The sequence below is a fragment of the Malurus melanocephalus genome, unplaced genomic scaffold, assembly GCF_030028575.1.
Source record: "Malurus melanocephalus ecotype Western Australia unplaced genomic scaffold, MMel_1.1 scaffold_166, whole genome shotgun sequence".
NCBI classification, from domain to species: domain Eukaryota; kingdom Metazoa; phylum Chordata; class Aves; order Passeriformes; family Maluridae; genus Malurus; species Malurus melanocephalus.
In genome coordinates this window covers 50,528-71,905 of record NW_026623398.1, presented here as the reverse complement: position 1 = coordinate 71,905, position 21,378 = coordinate 50,528, and the positions used below count along the sequence as shown (strand labels likewise).

General features: G+C 39.5%; 1 protein-coding gene across 5 annotated transcripts in view; it reads left to right on the top strand.

Annotated features, from left to right (window-relative positions):
- CILK1 (ciliogenesis associated kinase 1) overlaps nucleotides 1-21,310 on the top strand; it is a 23,468-nt gene extending 2,158 nt beyond the window's left edge. The window contains exons 1-14 of one of the 5 annotated variants that reach the window (XM_057372197.1): nucleotides 1-56; nucleotides 1,848-2,109; nucleotides 4,010-4,064; nucleotides 5,544-5,665; nucleotides 6,916-6,995; nucleotides 9,300-9,432; nucleotides 9,857-10,028; nucleotides 10,594-10,761; nucleotides 13,047-13,343; nucleotides 14,393-14,583; nucleotides 15,424-15,578; nucleotides 16,942-17,073; nucleotides 18,241-18,354; nucleotides 18,802-21,310. In XM_057372197.1, the coding sequence (XP_057228180.1) occupies nucleotides 2,009-2,109; nucleotides 4,010-4,064; nucleotides 5,544-5,665; nucleotides 6,916-6,995; nucleotides 9,300-9,432; nucleotides 9,857-10,028; nucleotides 10,594-10,761; nucleotides 13,047-13,343; nucleotides 14,393-14,583; nucleotides 15,424-15,578; nucleotides 16,942-17,073; nucleotides 18,241-18,354; nucleotides 18,802-18,956 (1,875 nt within the window). In that variant the 5' untranslated portion in view covers nucleotides 1-56; nucleotides 1,848-2,008 and the 3' untranslated portion in view covers nucleotides 18,957-21,310. Of the gene's footprint in view, nucleotides 57-146; nucleotides 679-1,847; nucleotides 2,110-4,009; nucleotides 4,065-5,543; nucleotides 5,666-6,915; nucleotides 6,996-9,299; nucleotides 9,433-9,856; nucleotides 10,029-10,593; nucleotides 10,762-13,046; nucleotides 13,344-14,392; nucleotides 14,584-15,423; nucleotides 15,579-16,941; nucleotides 17,074-18,240; nucleotides 18,355-18,801 lie in introns of those variants that run through there. The other 4 variants (XM_057372200.1, XM_057372198.1, XM_057372196.1 and 1 more) reach the window with 4 other exon arrangements.
- The last annotated feature ends 68 nt before the right edge of the window (nucleotides 21,311-21,378 follow it).

Below are 21,378 nucleotides of genomic sequence, written 5' to 3'. Positions count from 1 at the left end.
CGCCGCCATTCCGGGCCTCTCCGCAGGCCGGGCCGGAGCGGGGAGACGTGTCCGCGGTGAGTCCCGCTGGGCACCGGCACGGGCACGGGCATGGGCATAGCGGGGCGGGGGACCGCGTTCCCGTACAGCGAGGAACCGGAGTGGGGGCACTCGCGTGTGCCGGGGCCGAGGCTGGGATCGGGCGCCGCCGCAGCGCGGAAGCCGGGCGGGAGCCGGGACCTGGCCTGAGCGGCACACCCGCCATCGCAGCTGTCCCTGCCTTGATGTGCAGCTCATGGGGCACCCCCAGAGCACTCTCTAACAAACGGGGCAGCCGCTGGGACCRCACCGCACCCATGGACACCCACGGCTTTGAACCCCGCCTTTCTCAGTGCTTTCTGCTAGTAATACCTTCGGGTTATTGCTAGAACGCAGGACGAGTTTGAAAAGGCGCATGCTGATTGTTTACTGTCTGCGTTTCTCAGCTGTGGCAGAGTGAGCCAGTTTCGCTTTCAGTTCTGGGCGCTTCAGCCCTTCAGACAGGAGTGGATASGTATTTAAAGAGTTCATGAGCGAAATAGTAGGTTTGAGTTGTATTTAGTCAGGAAGTAGTGTCGCTACATTGAACTTGGTTTGCTGTTAAAGGCGYTTTACTGGTTGATTTCTGCGGGGAAAAACTGAACATGATGTTACAATATGGTAAGAATAARGGGTTTACTTTTTACTCTTTATTATTAACACTGTTTTTAATTCAAGATATTTTTGCAGTTTATATTTGCATCCACTGACGTGAATTTGTGTACATTGTGCTTTCAGATTAGATTATACATTTTGTAGGTCTTCAGACTACGTGTCASAGGCTCATGCTCTTTTCAGTGATTGCGGTGGGACTCAGGCAAAACAGTCTGAAGGCCAAGTGAAGTAGATTTTTAAAAACAGCTTCCCTATTAAGTTCAACAAGAAATGGTGCTGATTGAGTTAGCCAGAGAAGATTTTATTTAGGTTTTGGTCATGAGTTTTCATACAGGTGGATTTGTGCCTCCGTAGGAGCTCTGTTAACTTTTCTGCATCCTGGCATGATTTTTAACGTGCATTCCTCACTGAAATTCGTATTTTCTGACTGATTTGGGTTTTGGGGAAGTTTTTTGGTTGGTTGGGGGGGTATTGTGGGGTTGGCTGGTTTGTTTTTGGATTTAGGTGTAGGGTGTTGTTTTTTTGTTTTTTGTTGGTTTTGTTTGGGGTGTTTTGTTTAAGGTTTTTTGGGTATTTTTTTTTGCTCCCTGCTCACTTTTATTCCTTAAAAGTATTTCARTTAGTCTGTTTTGATCTCATTTGACACCAGAGCTGGAATCACAAAGATATTTGATTCAAGTTTTGTGAAAATCGGTGGCTGTGGAAAGGAGAGGTACTTAACTTAGGGTCCTCAGTAAGGAATAGGCAATTAGGTTCATCACTTCATSTGTTCAAGAGATTTAAGACAAACAATCTGTCCAGCCATTGGTGATTATTGCTAGTAGTATTATACATCCTTAGTTCTTCTGTGGTTATTGAATATGAGGCAAGGGTGCTCCTGCACACTTCTTACTTTTTTAACTCTCTTTCAGACTTTATCCCCTGCCTTTAGCGAGTGTCTCCCATTAAGGCTGCCTGCAAGTTTGCTGTAAGGTACCTTTAGCTTTAGTTGTTGAGTGGCTTTGGGGAACAAACCCATTTACATCCAGATACAGGCTGGCCCTTTCTGGTGAGAGACCAAGACCAGTGTTTGTGTATGGCTGACAAAGAGTGACCTCTTGGAGGAAAGTGGAATCTGCAAACAAGCRATCTCAGAAGGGTACAGAAATCAAATGGATTATGTTCTGTGCTTTCAGACCAAAGGCTAAGTCTTGAAAACATGATTCCTGCAACTGTTCACACTGTCCTGAGTGCTCTRTATTTATGCTGCCACAGAAAGATCTGGTTACACTCGGAGGAGAAAAAACACAAGAAACACTAAGGACTGAAATGTGCTTGCAGCTAAGGTATCCTCATCATGAATAGGTACAAAACTATCAGACAGCTTGGTGATGGGACCTACGGCTCTGTTCTCCTAGGGAGAAGCATTGAATCTGGAGAGCTAATAGCCATTAAAAAGTAAGTGTTTTTATATGTTACTTAACAATGGATCATCTAGTTTTTTTCCTTCCTAGGTCCGTATCAACTTGGTCATGCTGGTTTGAGTGCTTTACATTCTATGTAGCTTTTTTATATGGAGTTGTATTGAGCAGCAATTGAACAAACTCAAGTTCCTTCTATCTTCCAAAGCCTCAGCAGGAGATAAAGAGGGTGACATATATAGGCTTATCATAACAGCACTCTGCTGCTGTGTGCAGTCAAATGTGTTTTATGTATTACTTAGAGTGTTCTGCAAGGCTGCTTTGGAATCTACAGCCATTTCACTGCTGCATTACATGGAGCATATATCTCATAGTCTAATTTTCAATGTAATATTCATACTGTAATGATAATTAATGCAATTGATCTCATCACCCATTATCTGTATCTTTTGTGCTATTGCCTATTGGTCTTTTCAGTTTAAGTGTTTCTTGAAATTCCTTGAGAAAATCACTAGATTTTTTTCTGCTGCTTCAGCAATGACCTTAATTTGTAAATGGCTTGTTTGTCCTAGCTATGGTAAGAGACAGCTGTTAAGCATTGCAGACACCTTTGTGAAATACTGACCATGATGCAGGGACAGACTTGTCGAAAGAGCTTTCAGTACAATGCTATTTTGTATGAGCAGTCAATAACTGGCTTTATCAACTTTCTGAATCCCCTGTGCTGAGGGTATATTGCCTATATCAGACCTTCCTAGAGGTACCTTTGRTTTTCGATTTGCAATATGGGAGAAACTCAGAGAAATCAGAACAAGCCAGAAGTATTCTGAGCTTACATGTTAATGCTGGTCCTTTATTAAGAGCAGAAGTGGCCTGGTGGCTGAGTGCACAAGACAGTAACTGCAAAAACACTGCTTAAAAAATAAAATCCAGGCCCCTTCATGACATGAAGAGCTGGTAGTTCTTAAACTACTCTAATTGTATGAACTGATTTCAAACWGGAAACTTGCTACAATAAGTAATACTGAATTATCATTAAAGGCAAAGGTTCCGATCTTCCGAGAGTGCCTTACTGCCTCTGAAATTCAGACTCTATACAGTTGAGTATTTTTGTAAGTTTTAATCTGTGATCTTCTGTGTGCAGGTATGTGTGAGCCTTCATCCTACTGGTCCTAAAGCAYAGAGTTACATCTCAGAGAACTGAGTGATAGTCAAAATGTATATGAACACACAGGACCATATGTTATGTGCAAATATTGTGTTCTGAGTCATATTCTGGCTTAAGAGAAAACTGTCACGCAGTTTGTTTCTGTTTGAGCAGAGTTGCTAATAAGCTTGAAGGTGAAAGCAGGATTCAAAAAGCAGTTGGCATAATAGATGCACTTTTCAGGGGAAGGAGAAATATGGTGAGCAGTGGACAAAGGAAAATGTGGCAAGATATCAAGATACTAAAATTGCAGAAAAATCAAAATACAAAGAGGAGCAAGGAGAATATGATAAAATTGAAGACCYAGTGCAGTGACTGGCTCTTCATTTGAATTGTTTCAGAACCTTTCCCTGAGTTGTTCATAACTGTCAAAACTACCCTTGTTCTTTTTACAGTTAGACTCTACKCCACCACATTGTTATACCAGAAAGAAAAATAGCAAACCCTGGCTTGTTAAAGGCTCTGAATTTTTTTCAGCCAAATACATACACAGAAAAATACAAAGGAATGTAATAGTAAATATTTTTTGAGTGTAGTTCTRTTTGAGTATGTATTCTAGTAATTCTGTATGAGTGTACACTGTCTAAAGATGTAAAGTTTTTTGACAAAGGACATCTTTGACATATTGTAAGGGAAGAACTGAATTGTTAAGATGAAGTGAGACTTCTGGTTCTAGGWACAGCTGATGTTTTCAATGCATTAGTCATTATTTTCCCTTCTACTTTTGTAGAATGAAGAGGAAGTTTTATTCCTGGGAGGAATGCATGAACCTTCGAGAGGTTAAGGTACTTGTTTTGTTCAATGATTGACTTTAAATTAGATGATCACTGTCACATTTTGGGGTGACATCAAATTCTTTACAACTCTTCTGTAAAAAAATTCTCCCAATGTGAGCTGTAGCATATGACATTACAGTTCTGTTTCCTGACTCTGCATTGGAAGGGAGTGTCTGTTGTCTTATAAAAAGCTTAGTGAAATGTTATAGTCTTACAAAAAATCATTTGGTTGTGGAAAGCTGCTTCCTCCTTGCAGTGAGGGATGTGTGAGTGAGAGCTTTGCTGTCACAACACGTGGAGTTGATTGRTATTTAGTTTTCAGAGCTTGAAAACACATGCCCTTTRTGCAGCATTAATTTTTGTACATGCYGTTGTTTCTCTATAGTTGGCTTGGGGGTAGACATTTAGCATGAATTTTGATGCTAWCAAATATTGAGGGGTATGCTTTAATGACCTCCTTAATTTATAGTCAGCACTGAAAACRTGCAGAAAACCACGTAAAAATCAATGTTGAATACATTGAAAATCTAGAAAGAAAAGAGAGGGAAGACTCAAGTATGCTAATTTTGGCTGGGGGTTAATTTTTCTCGTAGCAGCTTCAGTGGGTCTGTGTTTTGSATWTCTGACCAAAACAGTCTTGACAAYACAGGCATGTTTTRGTTACTGCTGAACAGGGCTTTCACAGCCTCAGACCTTCTGTTTTTCATGCTTCTGTGTCAGTGAGTTGGCTGGAGGTGGGCAGAAGGCTGGGAGGGGACACAGCCAGGAGARCTGACCCCAGCTGATCARAGGSGCATCCTATGTGACATTGCTGAGCAACAAAAGCTGAGGCAAGGATGAGGAAGCTGGGAGACCTTCAGAGTGGTGGCGTTTGATTTCCCAAGTAACCACTACACGTGATGGAGCCCTGCTGTGCTGGAGGTGGCTGAACACCTGCCTGCTCATGGGAAGCTGTGAATTAATTCCTTATTTTGCTTTSCTCCCATGCTTGGCTTTTGCTTTACACATTAAACTCTGTATCTCAGCCCAAGCTGTCTCACTTTCTGCCCTTCTGTTTATTTTCTCTATTCCACTTGGAGGGCCGAACAAGCTTAGTTGCCTACAAAGGTTTATCCACGATACCATGGAAGACTTTCCAGGGTTGTTTTTAGTCTTAGCTCTCAACYTGTCTGTTGCCAGTGCAGGTGCAAGAAGAATGTGAATTGTGCCATTAGAAAGTTACAGAGAAAATGCWGTTGTTTTGGTGCTTATAGTGATAGCAAATAGCTGGCTTTGGACTCTCAAGCACATTAAATTGCTGCATAGACTGTAYATGTATCTGGTAATACTTGGAGATCTAGCCTTTGTTCTCAGAGCTGTCTGATTATTTAAGATACAGAAGTGTTTTTGAAGTAATTCTTCTGCAATAGTGAAATAAGTTGGTGTTTTTTTTTCTTTTGCACTATATTAAGAACCTTGTAAATTGCTATTTGTATTTTCTGTTTCTAGTCTTTGAAGAAATTAAACCATGCCAATGTAGTAAAGCTGAAAGAAGTTATTAGGGAAAATGATCATCTGTATTTTGTGTTTGAATACATGAAGGAAAATCTTTATCAGTTAATGAAAGAGAGGTATGTAACAGCATCACTCATTCCTGATATAAATTAATTACGTGTGTGATGTGTTTTTAACACCCTTATAACGGTTCAAAGGACTTCGGATCATTTGTTTAGTCTAGATTTCTATAGGTTAAAGCTGCAGGCTGCAGTAGGAGCTGTGGCTGTCACTTTTGAGCATATCCAGCCAGTCTAGTGAGGGTTTCTGATGTCTCTTCCCAGAGAGTAGGTGTTCTTTTGAGAGGTAGGAACTGTGGACTTGTAACATCCCTCACACTGGGGAGGCATTGGATCTAGAACTTCTGATTCCTATAAGTACTTCAACTGTGTTTTTTAAAAAGACAGTGGTATCACCACCTCTTATTTTATGGYTTCCTCAAATAAATGAATAAATAAAAAGTAGTTGAAACAGTAATCAAGAGGTGTCAAATTCTGGATTGCTTCCAGGAATTATTTTTCCTTGCAATTTGAGCTGACATGACCAAAACCTGCTTGTTTCATTTGTCAGCATTGTGAATAAAATCTAGCTTTTTAATATTTGGTGAAGCATTAATAAAGTCTTAGTTTTAGCCTTCAGGCCATAATAACATCCACCAGAGGATAAATGCAGGTGAAATTCTCTGCTTTGAATTGTTTCTCTCTATGGACCATAKTATCAGCCTGGCAGATGACAATAATCTTCCTTAATTTAACGAAGTAGGGTTATTGTTAGAGTACACCTATGTGAATGCTACATAAAGTACCTTTTTAATCATAAAAGCACTTAGTATGCATGCACAGGTGTAGAACAGCTCTAACTTAATTGGGCACATGTATATGGATGCTGATTTTTTAATTATGTGGRATAATGAACTTTAAGGAAATGGTTCAAGTCTATAATAGAAACCAATTATCTTTAGGAATTTCTTAGAAATGCTTGATATCCTACTTTATTATGAAAACAAAAAGGCCAGATGCCCTTAAAAGTATGCTGTGCATCATATTCTCTACAGTTCAGCTAGGCCTGGGACTTGTTAGACATTGTGTAAATCAAACCTTTAAGAATGTGATTTATTTACTTAATTCCTTGTTAAATTACCAGTTTTGCTTGAAGGGACTGTAAAGGAAATAAGAATTTSTTCTGTAGCTAAGAAAAGAAAGTAGGCAAATACGAAAAGCTGACTAGTTGTTTTATTGTCATTGCCTTCTTTTATCTTTGGTTCATTAGCATAAGCTAATGTGTGAATTTAATCATTAATATTTATTTCTTCCCTTTTATTTCACAGAAACAAACTGTTCCCTGAGTCCACAGTTAGGAATATTATGTACCAGATCCTGCAAGGGCTTGCATTTATTCATAAGCATGGTAGGTTACCTTTTAGCTATAAACATTCTGAATTAGAGCCAGATTGTGTTTRCATAAGTTTTTGATGAATACGTTAGTAATTACATTACTAACTTTAGTACAAGGAATGACCAAAAGAATGGCACTATATGAGAGACTCAGATTACTGAAAATACCTGTCTTTTATACTTCAGTATAATACTTCAATCTGGAGGTTTGCTGTGTTCCTTTTCTGTAGTTACCGCTTTCTCAGTCTGGTAGCTGGCCACTCTCAAACTCGTTGATGTTAATGGACACATTTCTTGATAGATTAAGAGGTCTCCTGAGACTGAGAATAAAGACGAAAYTACTCTCTTCTCAAGGTACACACAGATACCCGAATAAAACACACATTCTGTATAAGATACATTTAAAGTATTAAAGTCTGAACAACAAACAGCTTTTGTTGCATGGCCTTCCAGCTAATTTTTACAATAATGATAAAAGCTAAAGCRATGTACCAGCCAGTAGTAACAATACCCATTTAGTTACTAAAAAAAAAATCTCAAAATAAACACCTCATTTTARTGATGGCTTCCTCACCATGTTTTGCTGACCTCTGCAATTCTGCCTGCGAGGTACACTGTAGGGTCTGTTGCTGGGCAGCTCTCTGGGTTTTCAGAAGAGAGGTAACRTCAGTGGCCAAAGTCCTGGAAGCAAAAGCTTGTTGGACCAGCATTATTACAGTTCACTTGAAGGACACATTTAACTATGTTTTGCAAAACATTTCAAGCTGATAACTTTATTCAGTCTTCTCATGGGGCTTGGATACTCATCTGAAACCAAACTATAAATTACRATCAGTGACATACATAATATGTAAAAATGGAAAAATAATTGTTSATTTGCAGAAATGKAAGTCACCTTTTTTGATATTGTCARATRGATYACAGCCTTTCAGAACAGCTTTTATTGCTATTTAACTTACTATACCTGTGAAGAATGAACAGATCTATGTCAAAACCAACTGTCTTTTTCACTGACCTCCTCCCACACTAGACACTTAGATTTTTGCCAAGTTGTTGCAACTTTGTAGTTAAAAACGCCTGGAAATGTTTGGCAAAGTCGACAGGATCATTGTGATGGTATTGTGACTCACAGTGTAAGGATCTGTGTCCTAAGAATCTACGAACAGTTTTGGAAGAAAAACCRTAAGAACTCTTCTTCCCTCTCTGTATTTCTCTGTTATGCTCCTATATGACGTAGAAATGCTTGTCAAGTAAACCTTTTACATTCTTTGTCCATCCAAACYCACTTTTTATATGTGAGTACACAGTGGATTGCTCTTTTTACATATTTGTCATGAAATAAATTGCCTCACAAGCATTCTATTGGTGCATGTCTGGACAGCRGAATGCAGAAGTGATTGTACTAAAGTCCTAAGAACAGCCTTGATTGCTCTGCCTGGTACCTTCCATAAAGAGGCAGTAGCTCAAGCTGGCACCAGAGCATGAACTCAGCATCCCTAGGAAGGATGCAATCTCCTGGTTAGTAGATGCCTACAGCACTATGTAACTTCAATGCTTTTACACATCAGTCTAATAAACAAAAGTTAATCTAGTTGTATTGRACAATGAAGACACATCTTATGGGAATGTTTAGTCCATTCTCTGCAGGAACACATTCAAAGCCATGGAAAAAGTAAGCATGTKGGAGTGTGAAAAGGAGCTCGGAGAGCTCCAGTAAGGCCCTACAGAGGGAGCTGTATATAGGAACAGTGGTTTCAGACACCTGCAAGAAAGATGCTYAAGGACAAGATTTCCAGGCTAATGGTGGAAGCAAATATCAGMGAGAATAGGCAGTGATACTCCAGCTCTCTTCTCTCGTTTGTATTGAAAAAGCTCTTGCCAAACATTCATTCATGATGGGTTTTTGCTGTATGCAGAGAGCACTAAAAAAATACAGAAAGCCTCTTACAGGATGAGTAGCTGAGTGCTTGCAGATAATGTTCTCAGATTTTAAAATAAGTTCAAAGTGCAAAAAAAACCCTTGTTTTAATTTMTATTCTGTTTAAAGTAACATTTTATGTAATTATATCTTCATTTGACARTTTCCCATTAGAATAAAAATGGTGTAAATTTTTTATGTTAGAGAAGYGTCACTTGAAAAGGAGCTCTCTGACTGAATGATCTGAATTGCTACAAGATACCCAACTTRTGTATACTGTTTTTCACAGTCTGACTGGCTGATCAGACTTGGATGTCTGTGTGGTGCTATTCCAGCTTCAATGCTAGGAACTAAAGCTGAACTATTGTAGTCCAAATCAGTATTTCATTTGAATTTCAGGGTTCTTTCACAGGGACCTGAAACCTGAAAACCTGCTTTGCATGGGACCAGAACTTGTGAAAATTGCAGACTTTGGCTTAGCCCGAGAAATCCGATCTCGACCTCCTTACACTGATTATGTATCCACAAGATGGTAAGTGCTAGTACTCAATTGCAGGAACTTGCAGTCAKCACTTCAAAGTAGTACAGAACTGAGTTTGTGCTGATTGTGATACCACTTTTGATGCTTCCTCTTCACGAAACTTTTGTTTAAGMTTGGTGTAATTTGAAAAGCTTCAGTTAGTGCAAGACAATTTACAGATAGAAGCAGCACAGAAAGCAGAGAGGGAGTGTGGTAAGGCAGGTGGAAACATGCTAGGGTTGCTGCTTGTCAGGAAGGTATAAGAGTTTACAGAAGCTTATGTAGTCTTAATCAAAAAAAGAAAAGTCTATGTATAGGAGAGGAGAGGAGCTTTTTAAAGTATGTTTGCTCTTAATAGCAAAGAATGAAGAGGTGAGTGATTTCGTGTATGCTTGAATTGTGTTGATTTTTGGGTTTTTTTTTCTTTCCTTTACAGGTACAGGGCTCCTGAAGTCCTTCTCAGGTCCACSAGCTATAGTTCTCCAATAGATATTTGGGCTGTTGGTTGCATAATGGCAGAAGTTTACACGCTGAGGCCTCTCTTCCCAGGCGCCAGTGAAATTGATACTATATTCAAAATTTGCCAAGTCTTAGGGACCCCAAAAAAGGTAACTGAAGTGATATTCTGCATTGCAATAATCCTAGAGCTATTCTACAATACACAATGGCATGTAATACAAACATGCAAAAAGAATAAATTTTCTTGCTTGCTGCTAATTTATGATATTGATCTCAGATATAACAAACTAAATTAAAACTTATTTTCTGTGCAGTAAGCTTTATGTAAGTATGCTATAAAAGCTGACATACAGAGAAAGAGAAATAGCCCCCTGAACAGCAAAAGAAGTCCTTAGACTGTGATTTTATTMGGTGGGAATTCAATTTTCTGTTGTACATTGCATATAAACCTATGGTTTAAGAGGCTGTTAATTGGAATGATGGTAAGATTCCTATTTCCTGATTCCATTTGTGCCCTTGAGTCTGTCAGACTCACTGCAAGACTCACTTCTCACCAGAGGTTTGAGGGGCAGATTTTTAGTGAAATTTTCAATATAGTCAGTAAAGYTGGATGCAGTCTATTAAGTCCTGGTAGGAAAATATATGCCAGTGTGCTTAGGCACTGATACTTTACAGCTGAACTTTTTTTTGTGTTTGGAAATCTCATTCTTCCAGAACGACTGGCCTGAAGGCTACCAACTTTCAGCTTCCATGAATTTTCGCTGGCCTCAGTGTGTACCTAACAACCTAAAAACTCTGATACCTAATGCTAGCAGTGAAGCAGTACAGCTCATGAGAGACATGTTGCAGTGGGACCCCAAAAAGCGGCCAACAGCTAGTCAGGTTTGATTTTGTTTTTTTCTTCTCACATCTGCTTGTGATTATTTTACTGCAAAAAACAGTCATTTAGCAGTTGCTCTGGGGTACAGTTCTTAAAAGGGAGAAGAAGAGACTCCAAGAACAATTTGCAAGACAACGAATGGTAATTAAGAGAGAGTAATCAATCTTTTGCATGAAACATCAGCTGCTTGGTGTGTATGCTCAGTGATCAAAGGTGTGACTGCAGCACCTGTAAATTCACTCCTGCTGAGTGTAATCCAGTCACTTTGAATAGCAGCAGAGTGAAGGTAGGATGTATGGCTGAAGGCTGTGATGCTGTTCTTTCATTGCTGTGTGCCACAGAATGACTGGAATCTGGTTCAACTGCTTTGACCTAGGCAACCTGTGCTAGTGCTCAGTTACTCTCAGAGTTTCTTGATGTTCTGAGGGAGCTTCCTCTGAACATTTCAGTTCGTGCCTGCTGTCACTGGGTATCCCTGAAAAGAGACTCGCTTCATCTTCTTAGCACATTCCCTTTTATTTTTTGCATACTTTGACAAGATCCTCTTGACCTTCTCTGTTCCAGGCTGAGCAGTCCCAGCTCTCTCTCTGTACTCATATGTCAGGTGCTTCAGTCCCTTAATCGCCTTTGTAGCCCTTAGCTGGGTTCTCTGTTATGTCCATCTCTCTCTTCTGTTGGGGAGGCCAAAACAGGACATAGCAGTCCAGGCATGGCCTCACGTGCTGAGCAGAGGGGAAGGATCACCACTCTYGACCTGCTGGCAATGCTCCTGCCCRTGTAGCCCAGGAGTTAGTCTTGTTTTCAGCAAGGGTGTATGTGGTAGCCCATCCATGTTCAACTTGGTGTCTACCAGGTCCTTTCCTGCAAAGCTGCTTTCCATGTGGTTGACCCCAGCATATTACTGATGCATGTGGGTATTGCTTTCCAGGTGCAGGACTTGGTATTTACCCTTGTTAACTTCATGAGGTTTCTGTCAGTCCATTTCACCAGCCTGCCCAAGTCCCACAGGATGGCAGCACACCATCTGGTGTGTCAGCCTTTCCTTCAAGCTGTGTCCTCAGCAGAATTCCTGATGGTGCACTCTGCACAACCATCAACATCGTTAATAGAGGTGTTGAATAGTATTGCCCCAATATTGACCTCTGAGGAACACTGATACTTCCAGGCCTCCAGCCAAGACTTTGTTCCCCTGATGGCCCCTTTGGGCCTGGCCTTTCAAGCAGCTGTCAGTTTGCTGCTCTGTTCATCCAGCCCAGTGTTGCCTGGATAAGGCTAGCTTTTACAGGGCAGCCTCAGCTCAAGYGCATTGCAGATATGTCCCAAAATTCTGTACATAAGCATTGCCCAAGTCATCAGTATTGCACGTATAGATGTAGTTGCTGCTGCTTGGATAGTACTTGACTAATTAAATGAGAAGGGCACCTTTTGGAAAACAGATGTGATTCTGGGTACAAGTCTGACTTGGCTTCAAGGGCCACAGCTGAACGTCTGCCATTCAGTTAGATCTTCAGTACAAATCACAATAAAAAGCTTTACATCTAATTAAAACAGTTAGAAAGTGAAATAGRTTAAGAACTCTSAAAGGTAATGAAAAACAAAAAACTACTGACKGTAACAGTATTAAGAGCATTAACAAACGTTTTACAGTAAAGTACAAATAGAGTGAGGATTYTGAGCTTTTAGAAGCTTTTTGCAGTAAGATGTCTTTGGGAAGGGAAGATGAGTATGCTGGAAACAGTAAGATAGGCAGATTAACTGCCTTTACTGACAACTACTTAATTTCTTCTAAGGCAAGGTAAAAGTACTTTTGCTAACTTGTCTGTCAGAAAAGGTAGAGGTTAATTTTCATAAGGGGTGTATTTCTTTCAGTTAATTCTGTTTTGGAAATGGAGGGCGGAAGAGATGGGATATCTCTTGGGGTCATTGAATTTTGCTGGCTGAATCTGTGACGGGAGTATTTGCACGTGCACACACACACGAAGAGACAGCATGTACTGAAACMTGCCTTTAGATGCCATATACCTGGTTAAAAATCTTACTTCCGCAGAACCTTTTCCTTTTGTATTAGTCCACAGAAGTTTTGGTAACTCAGTATCTCTTAAAACTTCTCTACTATTGCAGAATTTTTTTGAAGTGGWATGTGCTCACTAGAATCTAGTGATGAGAAATGGGTTTTCTGCTGTTGCCTATTCCAGAAAGAAAGGAAATTAAATTTATGCTGACACRCAGAACTGGGGTAAATGAAAAGCTTTGATTTTCTAAGCCTAATATCTTTATTACTTTTTAGGCACTTCGTTACTCATACTTCCAGGTTGGGCATGCCCTGGGCATTTYGGAACTGGGAAAACAAAAGGAACTGCATAATAAACCATCTCTGCATATTAAGCCTGTCCCTCCAGCACAGCCCCCTCCAAAACTTCATGCCCGAATTTCGTCAAGGCCTTTTCAACAAAGCCAGTCTTCTCAGCACGTGGTGTATGCATGTAAGACAGACAACTCTGGGGSTGAGCACAGTAACTACTTACAGCAGGACAAGTCTAACCAGGTTCTTCTGCCTGCAATTCACAATAAAGTTTCTCAGCAGGTAAAGGTCCATCTAGCATAAGATGAGTTTTCTGATATATTGCCTGATTTTTTTCCTTGTGSTTTTTTTTTTCTTGTTTTCTTTCAAGGTTCTTGTACTTTACTAAAAGGACAGTGATTGGAAATAAAAAATGGTTATAACTTTCTGCTAGAAACTGGAAGTTACTCTATTGAAATCTAGATCCAGTTGTTGTAAAACAAGCAAGTCAAATTCTCATTTTAGAGCCATTTTGTGCTTCCCTTTGTTGTAAAGCACCACTTGGAGGATGAGACTGATTTTATATGAGTAAAAAGATGTAARCATACAAAATATTAATGGGATTCATGCCAGAGAGAAAAGTATTAAGCTAAACAATATTGAAATGCGCAAAAGGAGGCTGTTGCCTTATGCATTTAAGGCATCCAATTTATTGACTATACTGCACGTGGAAACCAAGAGATTMTTCTTCCAGCATAAGAACCTACCCTTTCTGTTGACTAACGAGGAGACTGGATTCATAAGATAAATGATGAGAGCAGACACTGCAAATGCTGCTGCTACAGGGTCAGTGTTAAGTAGGGTCTGTACTGGCCAGTGTCATGCAATGTTGAAATGTACTGCTGAGCCTGAATGACTGAAAAGACACAAATTTGTATCTGTGCTGTCCTGCAAGAGAAAAAAACTTTAAAAGTCTGTAGATGCATGCTTGTGGAAACAAGTGTTCATGCAGTTTTATACTCTCAAAATGGGTCTAGAAATAAAAATTGAGCCTAAGCTAATTCTTTGTGAGGTGCATACTGAAACATGAATAGAATTGGAATTGAGACCTAAAAAAATTATTTTGTTAGTTCAATACACTTTCTCACAGGGTGAAATGTAGAAGATGTATAATAATGTCGGCAGGCTACAGATTGTGTTCTTAGCACGTTTAATGGAAGATGAAGATTGTGTTATTACAGCTCTGCTGCCACTATTACTCTTTGGGATAGAAGAAAAAAAATCCTCTTTTTTCCTGTCACCTGGTTCATGGTCTAAGCATGTGGGTTTGTTTCTTTACAATCTTGTAACAGAAAATATCTGCTGGGTCGGAGAATATAAAAGGTGAGCTTAAACCAAAACCTAGGCGAAGATGGGGGCATCTTCCCAGGACACTGAAGAGTTCTGAAGACTGGGATGACTTGGAAGACCTTGATTTCAGCTCTTCCATCATGAGAATGGACTTGAAAAACAAGAAGAGGCAGAATGATGAAACTCTTTGYAGGTAGGGGTTTTTTAATGTGCATGTGTTATTTGGTCTATTTCTTCGATCTTTTCCTCTTTCTTAGTAATACTGGTCATCATATTGCTTGCTTTCTGTCTAGAAATATATGTCTATATAATTTGGTATTCTTTTTTCCCACTGAAAATGATACTTGACTTAAGTCTCCCCAAGTTAATCTTTTAGTATATACTTTCTATATTACATGTGGACCATTTTAACATTCTCCATGCATGTAAACTGTTTTGGACAACTCWAAGCAGCAGTTTCCTTGGATGGTATACAGAAGAGAGAAAGCTACTGACTGAAGCCTTCTCTCTAGAACATACTGTGTAAACTGGGCTCCAGCCTCATCTGGGGGRTAGTTCTTTAGAATAGGGGGACATTACTTCATTTGTTAAGTTTCTTATTGGGGAATTYTAGCTAAATATGCTAATTTGCGAGGTCATTGRAAATTGTATACATGTTATACATGGGGGTGCATCTYGGCATGTTCCCAATTTTGGAAAGTTGTGCACCTAGGGTCCTATTAAAATMCTGAGGTAAAACCCTTTTATCCCCTTAACTGTGTCTGCCTTATAATTMTAAGACCAACCAARAGGYAACAGAGTGATTTATAAAAACTTTAAAAGCTGTATATACGGGAACTAGAAGTGCAGATCTGATTTTCAGGGGCACTTGTATGACTTCGGGTTGATAATATTCCCTGTTGTCTGTGTGTTTATAGTATAGCAAACACAGTATAAGGAAACTGTTGTTGGAGGTGGGAAGGAGGTGAGAAAGCCAACTGTGAATAAACATATGCTATCAGAATTGGACTGTGTACCAATTTTTTAATTACAGATTTGAAAGCATTTTGGACCTAAAGCCTTCAGATCCTGTAGGCTCTGGCAGCACTGCACAAACTTCCCATGCAACCTTTTCACGGCAGGACACTCCCACATTGCGAGTTTCTGCAGCAAAGCAACACTACTTAAATCATTCTAGGTATCGACCTGGTTAGTAAAAAATACTTTCCTTTTCTTYCTRCAAYTCYAARAGCAGCATGAAATAGTCATTGGTAYGTCAGCTATTATCCTTTGAGCTTTTGGAGGGGGGCTACTGCTTGAAGAACATGAGAAGAGAAAGGGCTTTGCTAATGTAGATGGCCATGACACAAACTACATTTTAGCAGTYTAGSAGCTGGGAAGTGCTRCTTACAAACAAGGGYRAGGGATTSTTRGTACKTCTTCCTCCCAATSGATACTCTTATACCTGGAAATGAGTTAGAAAATGTCTGTAGATGTGCCAAACTATTCCTGTCTTTTTAAAGTGTARGACTGGTCTTCTAGACTGGAAAAGAAAAGTGCCATTTGTTTACCTCATKAATTTATAATACATGAACAATAGGCTAACTAGTGGGAATATGYTTTGCTGTAGTTTGGAGTTTTACTTAACTTTACTTAACAGGTCCGTGTCTCTATAGAGAATTACGTGCCTATTTTCATGATAACCTCTGCTATAGTGAGACCAGTGCTGGGGCAGAATGAAGTACAGGAGGCAGACACCATGTCTGCCAGTATTTAAAATGAGCTGAATATAAGTGTATTCTTCCTMACAATTTCTGTTAAAAAAGGTAGTGTTAGCTGTTTATTCACTTGTAGTATTAATACTTCAAAATTAATTGAGTAAACTAGAAGGTATTGTGACAGTAAATTCAGTCTTTTTTTTCCTGAAACAATTGACTTTCAAATTGTCTTACTTAGGTAAAGTTTTCATAGCTAAAACTTGTTTTAGTAGAGGAGGTAGTAAAACACATTGATGTTTATCCCAAGCTTACTTTAGCCTTATAAATTGTGAGCACATCCTTGARTGTTAAGCATCCTGCTGAAATATGGGATCTAAACTAAATACAAGTAGTAGGTGAYGTCTGARCTGTACTGCAAACTGTGGTTTCAGTAAAGACACCARAGAATACGGTACTATGAGAAATGGAATTGTCATTATTGGTTCTCWGGTTATCTTGTCCCYATTAGGCTTTTATRGGAAGCATAGATTCCATTTACATGGCAAGGTTCACYTTCAGTGATTTGAGAATATTTATGGCCTTGATTTAAGGGTCCTRTCCTGTGATATAATTAGCCATTGTTGCTAGTGGAACTACTTGCATTGTGATTCTGCAGGATTAGAGCCTGTGGCTAGATACAGCATTCCTGTATGATGAGAGGATGGGGAGTGACCCATAGAGTTACTGAGAGGGAGAAGGWTTTGGTTAAGTTGAACCAGACATCTTCTCTAAGACTCTGCATCAGGTGGAATGAATGCAAGCCTGTGTGGCAGCGGGAATTGTAGTGAAGTTATCTTTGCATTTTTGCCTTATAGGAATAAGCACAAGGAATAGCATAGTCTCCACTTCAGACAAAGAGTCTGTTCCATCCAATCCCTGGCCCAGTTCTGGTTTGTCTGGGAAAACTTCCAGTTTAGGAGGAAGTACTACCAACAGGATGAATTCAGGTAAGAAGCTGTGCTTAAGACTCTGAGAAATGATAATAAGTGAAGTCTCTGCAATTATCCAATGGTGTATTTTGGAGTAACCCATTTCCAGAATATTGTCAGCTCCAAATATACCTGCTACCCTGCCTTTTCTTTGTGTTAAAATCAGTTACGAGCACTGTTCTTTGGGAGACTGCCTTAAACTGAATCTGAAATGGTAATTTCTTCTGATGAATCCACASAAGTCTGTAGTACCCCATGCATAGAAAGCTGGATGGCTTAGGTCTGTTCAGCCTGAAATGCTTAATCTTGCTTTCAGTTTCCCTCTCCAGTTTTTTTAAGTCATATTTTCAAATTATTTTAGCCCACCTGGTGCACAAATGGCTGTCATAGGAGGAAGCTGGTAAAATTGAACCTTTATACACATAGCATGTCTCCTTCCTGGCTCTTCTACAAGCTTTTGCTTCTTTTGTAGCAGCATAGGTTGTCATTAGATTTTTCTCATTTTTATTTATTACCATCATTTCCCACAACAGGCTTTGCCATCATTCTAGTACAGCATAGGCACATGTTTGATGGCTCTGGTCTGTGAATGATACCTTGTTTGGTGTCCATGTGTGCGACAGCTCTAGACTGTTTTGTTGCATTTCTGTGGCTTGTCCTACAGGTCTGTCAGATGTGTTCCTGCTCATCAAAGTGACAAGTTTTATAGCTGGCTTTCAAAATTTGAAGTGTGAATCTGTACCAGTTTAAGTTTTGCTCTCACTGGCTTCAATAAGAGCTTTGTGTAGCACCAAAGCCCCAGATTGCCTKCATAGAAATCAAGAGTCAATATATTCTTAGCACACAGTTGCTGAAAGTTAAACAAAATAATTCCAACTGAAATGCTAAATTTTGGGAGCTTTGAGAAACCTTGGAAAAGCTGGGATGTTGGGGAGAATTCTCCCTGACTGGTACAGTTTTTACCTGTTTTCCACTCATCTGTAATGCAGTCTGATGCTGACAATCTCCTGAATGCAGGTGTATAAATAGGAGCTGTGGATTTCTAGTGTCTACAGTGAAGTTCTTGTTTTGATCAGTCCATGCCCAGGATTGGTCTTCAACATGACCTTTCAGGGCACACCTTTGTCATCTGTTGATAAGATGGGAACTTCATTGTGTTCAGGTGTTCCTTGCCATTTCTTTCAGGGCCCATAGGATCAAGCAGTCTAACGAGTGCTTACGTCCCTTCGTTTCTGAAGAAGGRAGTAGGTTCTGCTGGGCAAAGGGTTCAGTTAGCACCAGTTGTGGAACCACCTTCTGGTAAGTACAGTACCAGAGTTCTCTTGGTCAGTACTCCAGTAATGCTGTATGTATGCAGCACTGAACTACTTATCTTTGCTTTATTTTATTTATCACTRTATGACTGACTGCAAGTATTGTTTGTAACCTTGCAGAACTTCTTACAGAGAATGATTTGGTTGATGTTTACTTTTGTTTATTAAATATGTGGATTGGTCTACAGCATATTTCAGAAGGAGCAAGAGGCTGGTGTGACAGCAGGCACAGAATTCACATTTGTCAAATCAGCGATGTAAATACTCTTTGTCTGCTAAGGTTTTAGAAACACTATTGTTTGATGTTAGCAAACTCTGTTAAAAAAGTAGGGTTATTTCCTGAAGAAATAAGGAGCTGGACCTGCACCCAGATATTGTTCAGTGTGGACAGCTTTCAYTGAATCTTTGTATCACAGAATTTTTTGTCCTTTAGATTTTGCTCCTCTGACATCAGTCAGACCCCTTCTTGGATGGCCATCGTTCAGTTCACCTACCAAAAGCTCGCCAAGGTTGATGCCTCTCCCACCAGCAGCAGAGCCGATCCACGGGCGYGTTGACTGGTCTGCCAAGTACAGCRCTCACCGGTGACTRCGGAAATACTCTCTGAGCAGTGCGTGTTCCCAGGAAATGGTGGCCACCATGAGACCATTTCATACTGGTTTATATATCTGTACATTTAAAAGAAGTAGATCTTCCATGAATGAGACATTTTGACGGGGTTTTTTACTTATTTGCATTTATTTGAATGCAATCTTGTACCTTTTTGTATAAAAATTATTTGTTATATAATTGGGTCCAGTTATTTTCATAAAAGTGATGCATTTTGTATATAAGGCTTATGGGATTTGGCATTTTTATACAGCAAATTTTTATAATGAACTTTTTAAAAATTTAACTCTTAGTAGATTCAACTTCTTTATAGAAGCAGATAAAAAAAATGTGGTGCAATATTGCAGAGGAGGAAAAGTACTGAGGAAGGGGCATTCATTAAACATAATCTGAARTTATGTGCTAATTGAGGCTGTGTAATTTCAGTGATGCCATGTCTCAGTGCCACACTTCTGTTGTCCTATGCTCATTTGCTTCCTACTGATGTCAGAGGAGAGAGTGGCTTAACAGTCTAAATTCTYCTTTGCAGTCACTCACTGAGAGACTGATCAAAGTCAGTGGGAGGCCCRTTATTTTTTTAAATTTATTTTTGCCTTTAAAAGGTTTTTTATTGGACTGGTATCCAAATTTACCAGATCTGAGGACTCTTATTGGTGAAGGGTAAATACTCTTCTGTAGATACGTTTTTTGACACATTGTTTTTTTCCTGTTTAAAAGTTGTTTTTTGGCATTGTTCGCTATGAAATAGAATATGGACCTACCTCTGTTAAATCCATTTAAATGTTCTGATGATTTCTAAGGAGAAAAAGCAGATTCTGTTTCTTCTTTTTCTTTTGTTGTGAATGTAAGATCTGAAGACATATTAAAGACTGTTTTAACAATAGTAACTAATAGAATTAATAAAACTGTTTTCWGAGTAACAAAATAATGATGTGCCACCAACAGAGTTTTTAGGGAACAATGTCTATGCAGTTGACTTACTTTTCACAACTGTTTTAAATCACTGCTGTTTTAGAGCTCTTAACGGGGGGAAAAAAAGAAAAAAAAAAACCCACCAAAACAACCCAGAGGAAATAAGTCAATCTAAGCTTACTTATGTTCACAGTGAATCTTCATTTTGTCAGCTTCCATAAATTAGGCACAGAGGCTGTACGGGGGAAAATGGGACCTTATGTAGTCCTGTTAGAAAATGTAAAACTGATTGATTTCACTGAAAGTGGTACAGCTCTTTGAAGATGAGTTTAACTCAATTTATAAAAAAGTATGATTTATATCACATTATAGAGAAAAGAAAGTAGGCCCATAATCTGGTTTAGTTCTGCTCTGCAAAGGAGTCAGAGTCCAGCCACCARCAGAAGATGCATTTTGATTACAGTGAGCATTTGTCTGTTCCTGCACATCCTTCTACAGAAAAAAAACAAAAAAACAAAACCAGTTCARTGCTGTGGGAGAACATCTTCTGTAGCTGTGTTCTGGAGCAGCACCACCAAAGCTGAAAGGTGCTGAGAGAATGCTCATCTTTCTGAGCTCATTGTGTGATCAGCTCAGCCAAATTGTTTGTRTATGAGACTTAAATCCAGTTTAAAGGGATCAGAGCAGTGCAATTCTCAGCTTCCAGCCATTTCACAGGAATTGAATGGCATGTGTCAGTGAGATCCTCTCCGTGGGATGTGCTGGCACACACAAGGTGCAGCTGCTGTGGACTTGAGATTGAGAACCAATTCTGGCCTTCTCAGTGCTTCCCATAGAGAACATGTGGGATTTCTAGGAAACTGTACCCTAGGATAGGCTGCTGGCTCAGTGCTACAGGGGGAATGATGGGAGCACTAACTGCTGTTTGCTTTTATGGGCTCAGTCTGCAGTGAGTCAGTACAAGATARAGAACAAAAGTGTGCATGTAGGACTTACACATACCAAAGACATCTTATGTATCCTGCCGCTCTTGTTACCTGGGCATAGCAAGTGCTAACTCCARACCATTCCTAACTGCTTCCAAAGCAGTGATGCCAATGCTTTGCGGTAAAGCAAAGCAGCCATTTGATTTTTAAAACACATACTAATGGTGTCTGTGCGTAAGTGAAAAGGGAAATATGTATATTTGTGTTAGAACTGGAAAGATAGTTGTTAATCTTGGTGGAAATAAATACCTGTATTGATGTCTACATATCATTTAATTTATTTTATCACCRGCTAAGTACTAACACTCTGGAGATAGCTGAGTCTCTCCACAAAGCAGGGGGACAACTCTGTGAGATTCAAGTAACACAAGATGAATCGGAGCCTGGCCTGTAATCTCTGAAGCTTTATCAGACCTTCAGTGATTTTTTTTTTTTTTTTTTAGAGCTCAGGCTTTAGTCAGTCCAGCAAAAAGACTAGAAAAAGAAGTTGTACTTCTTTTTTT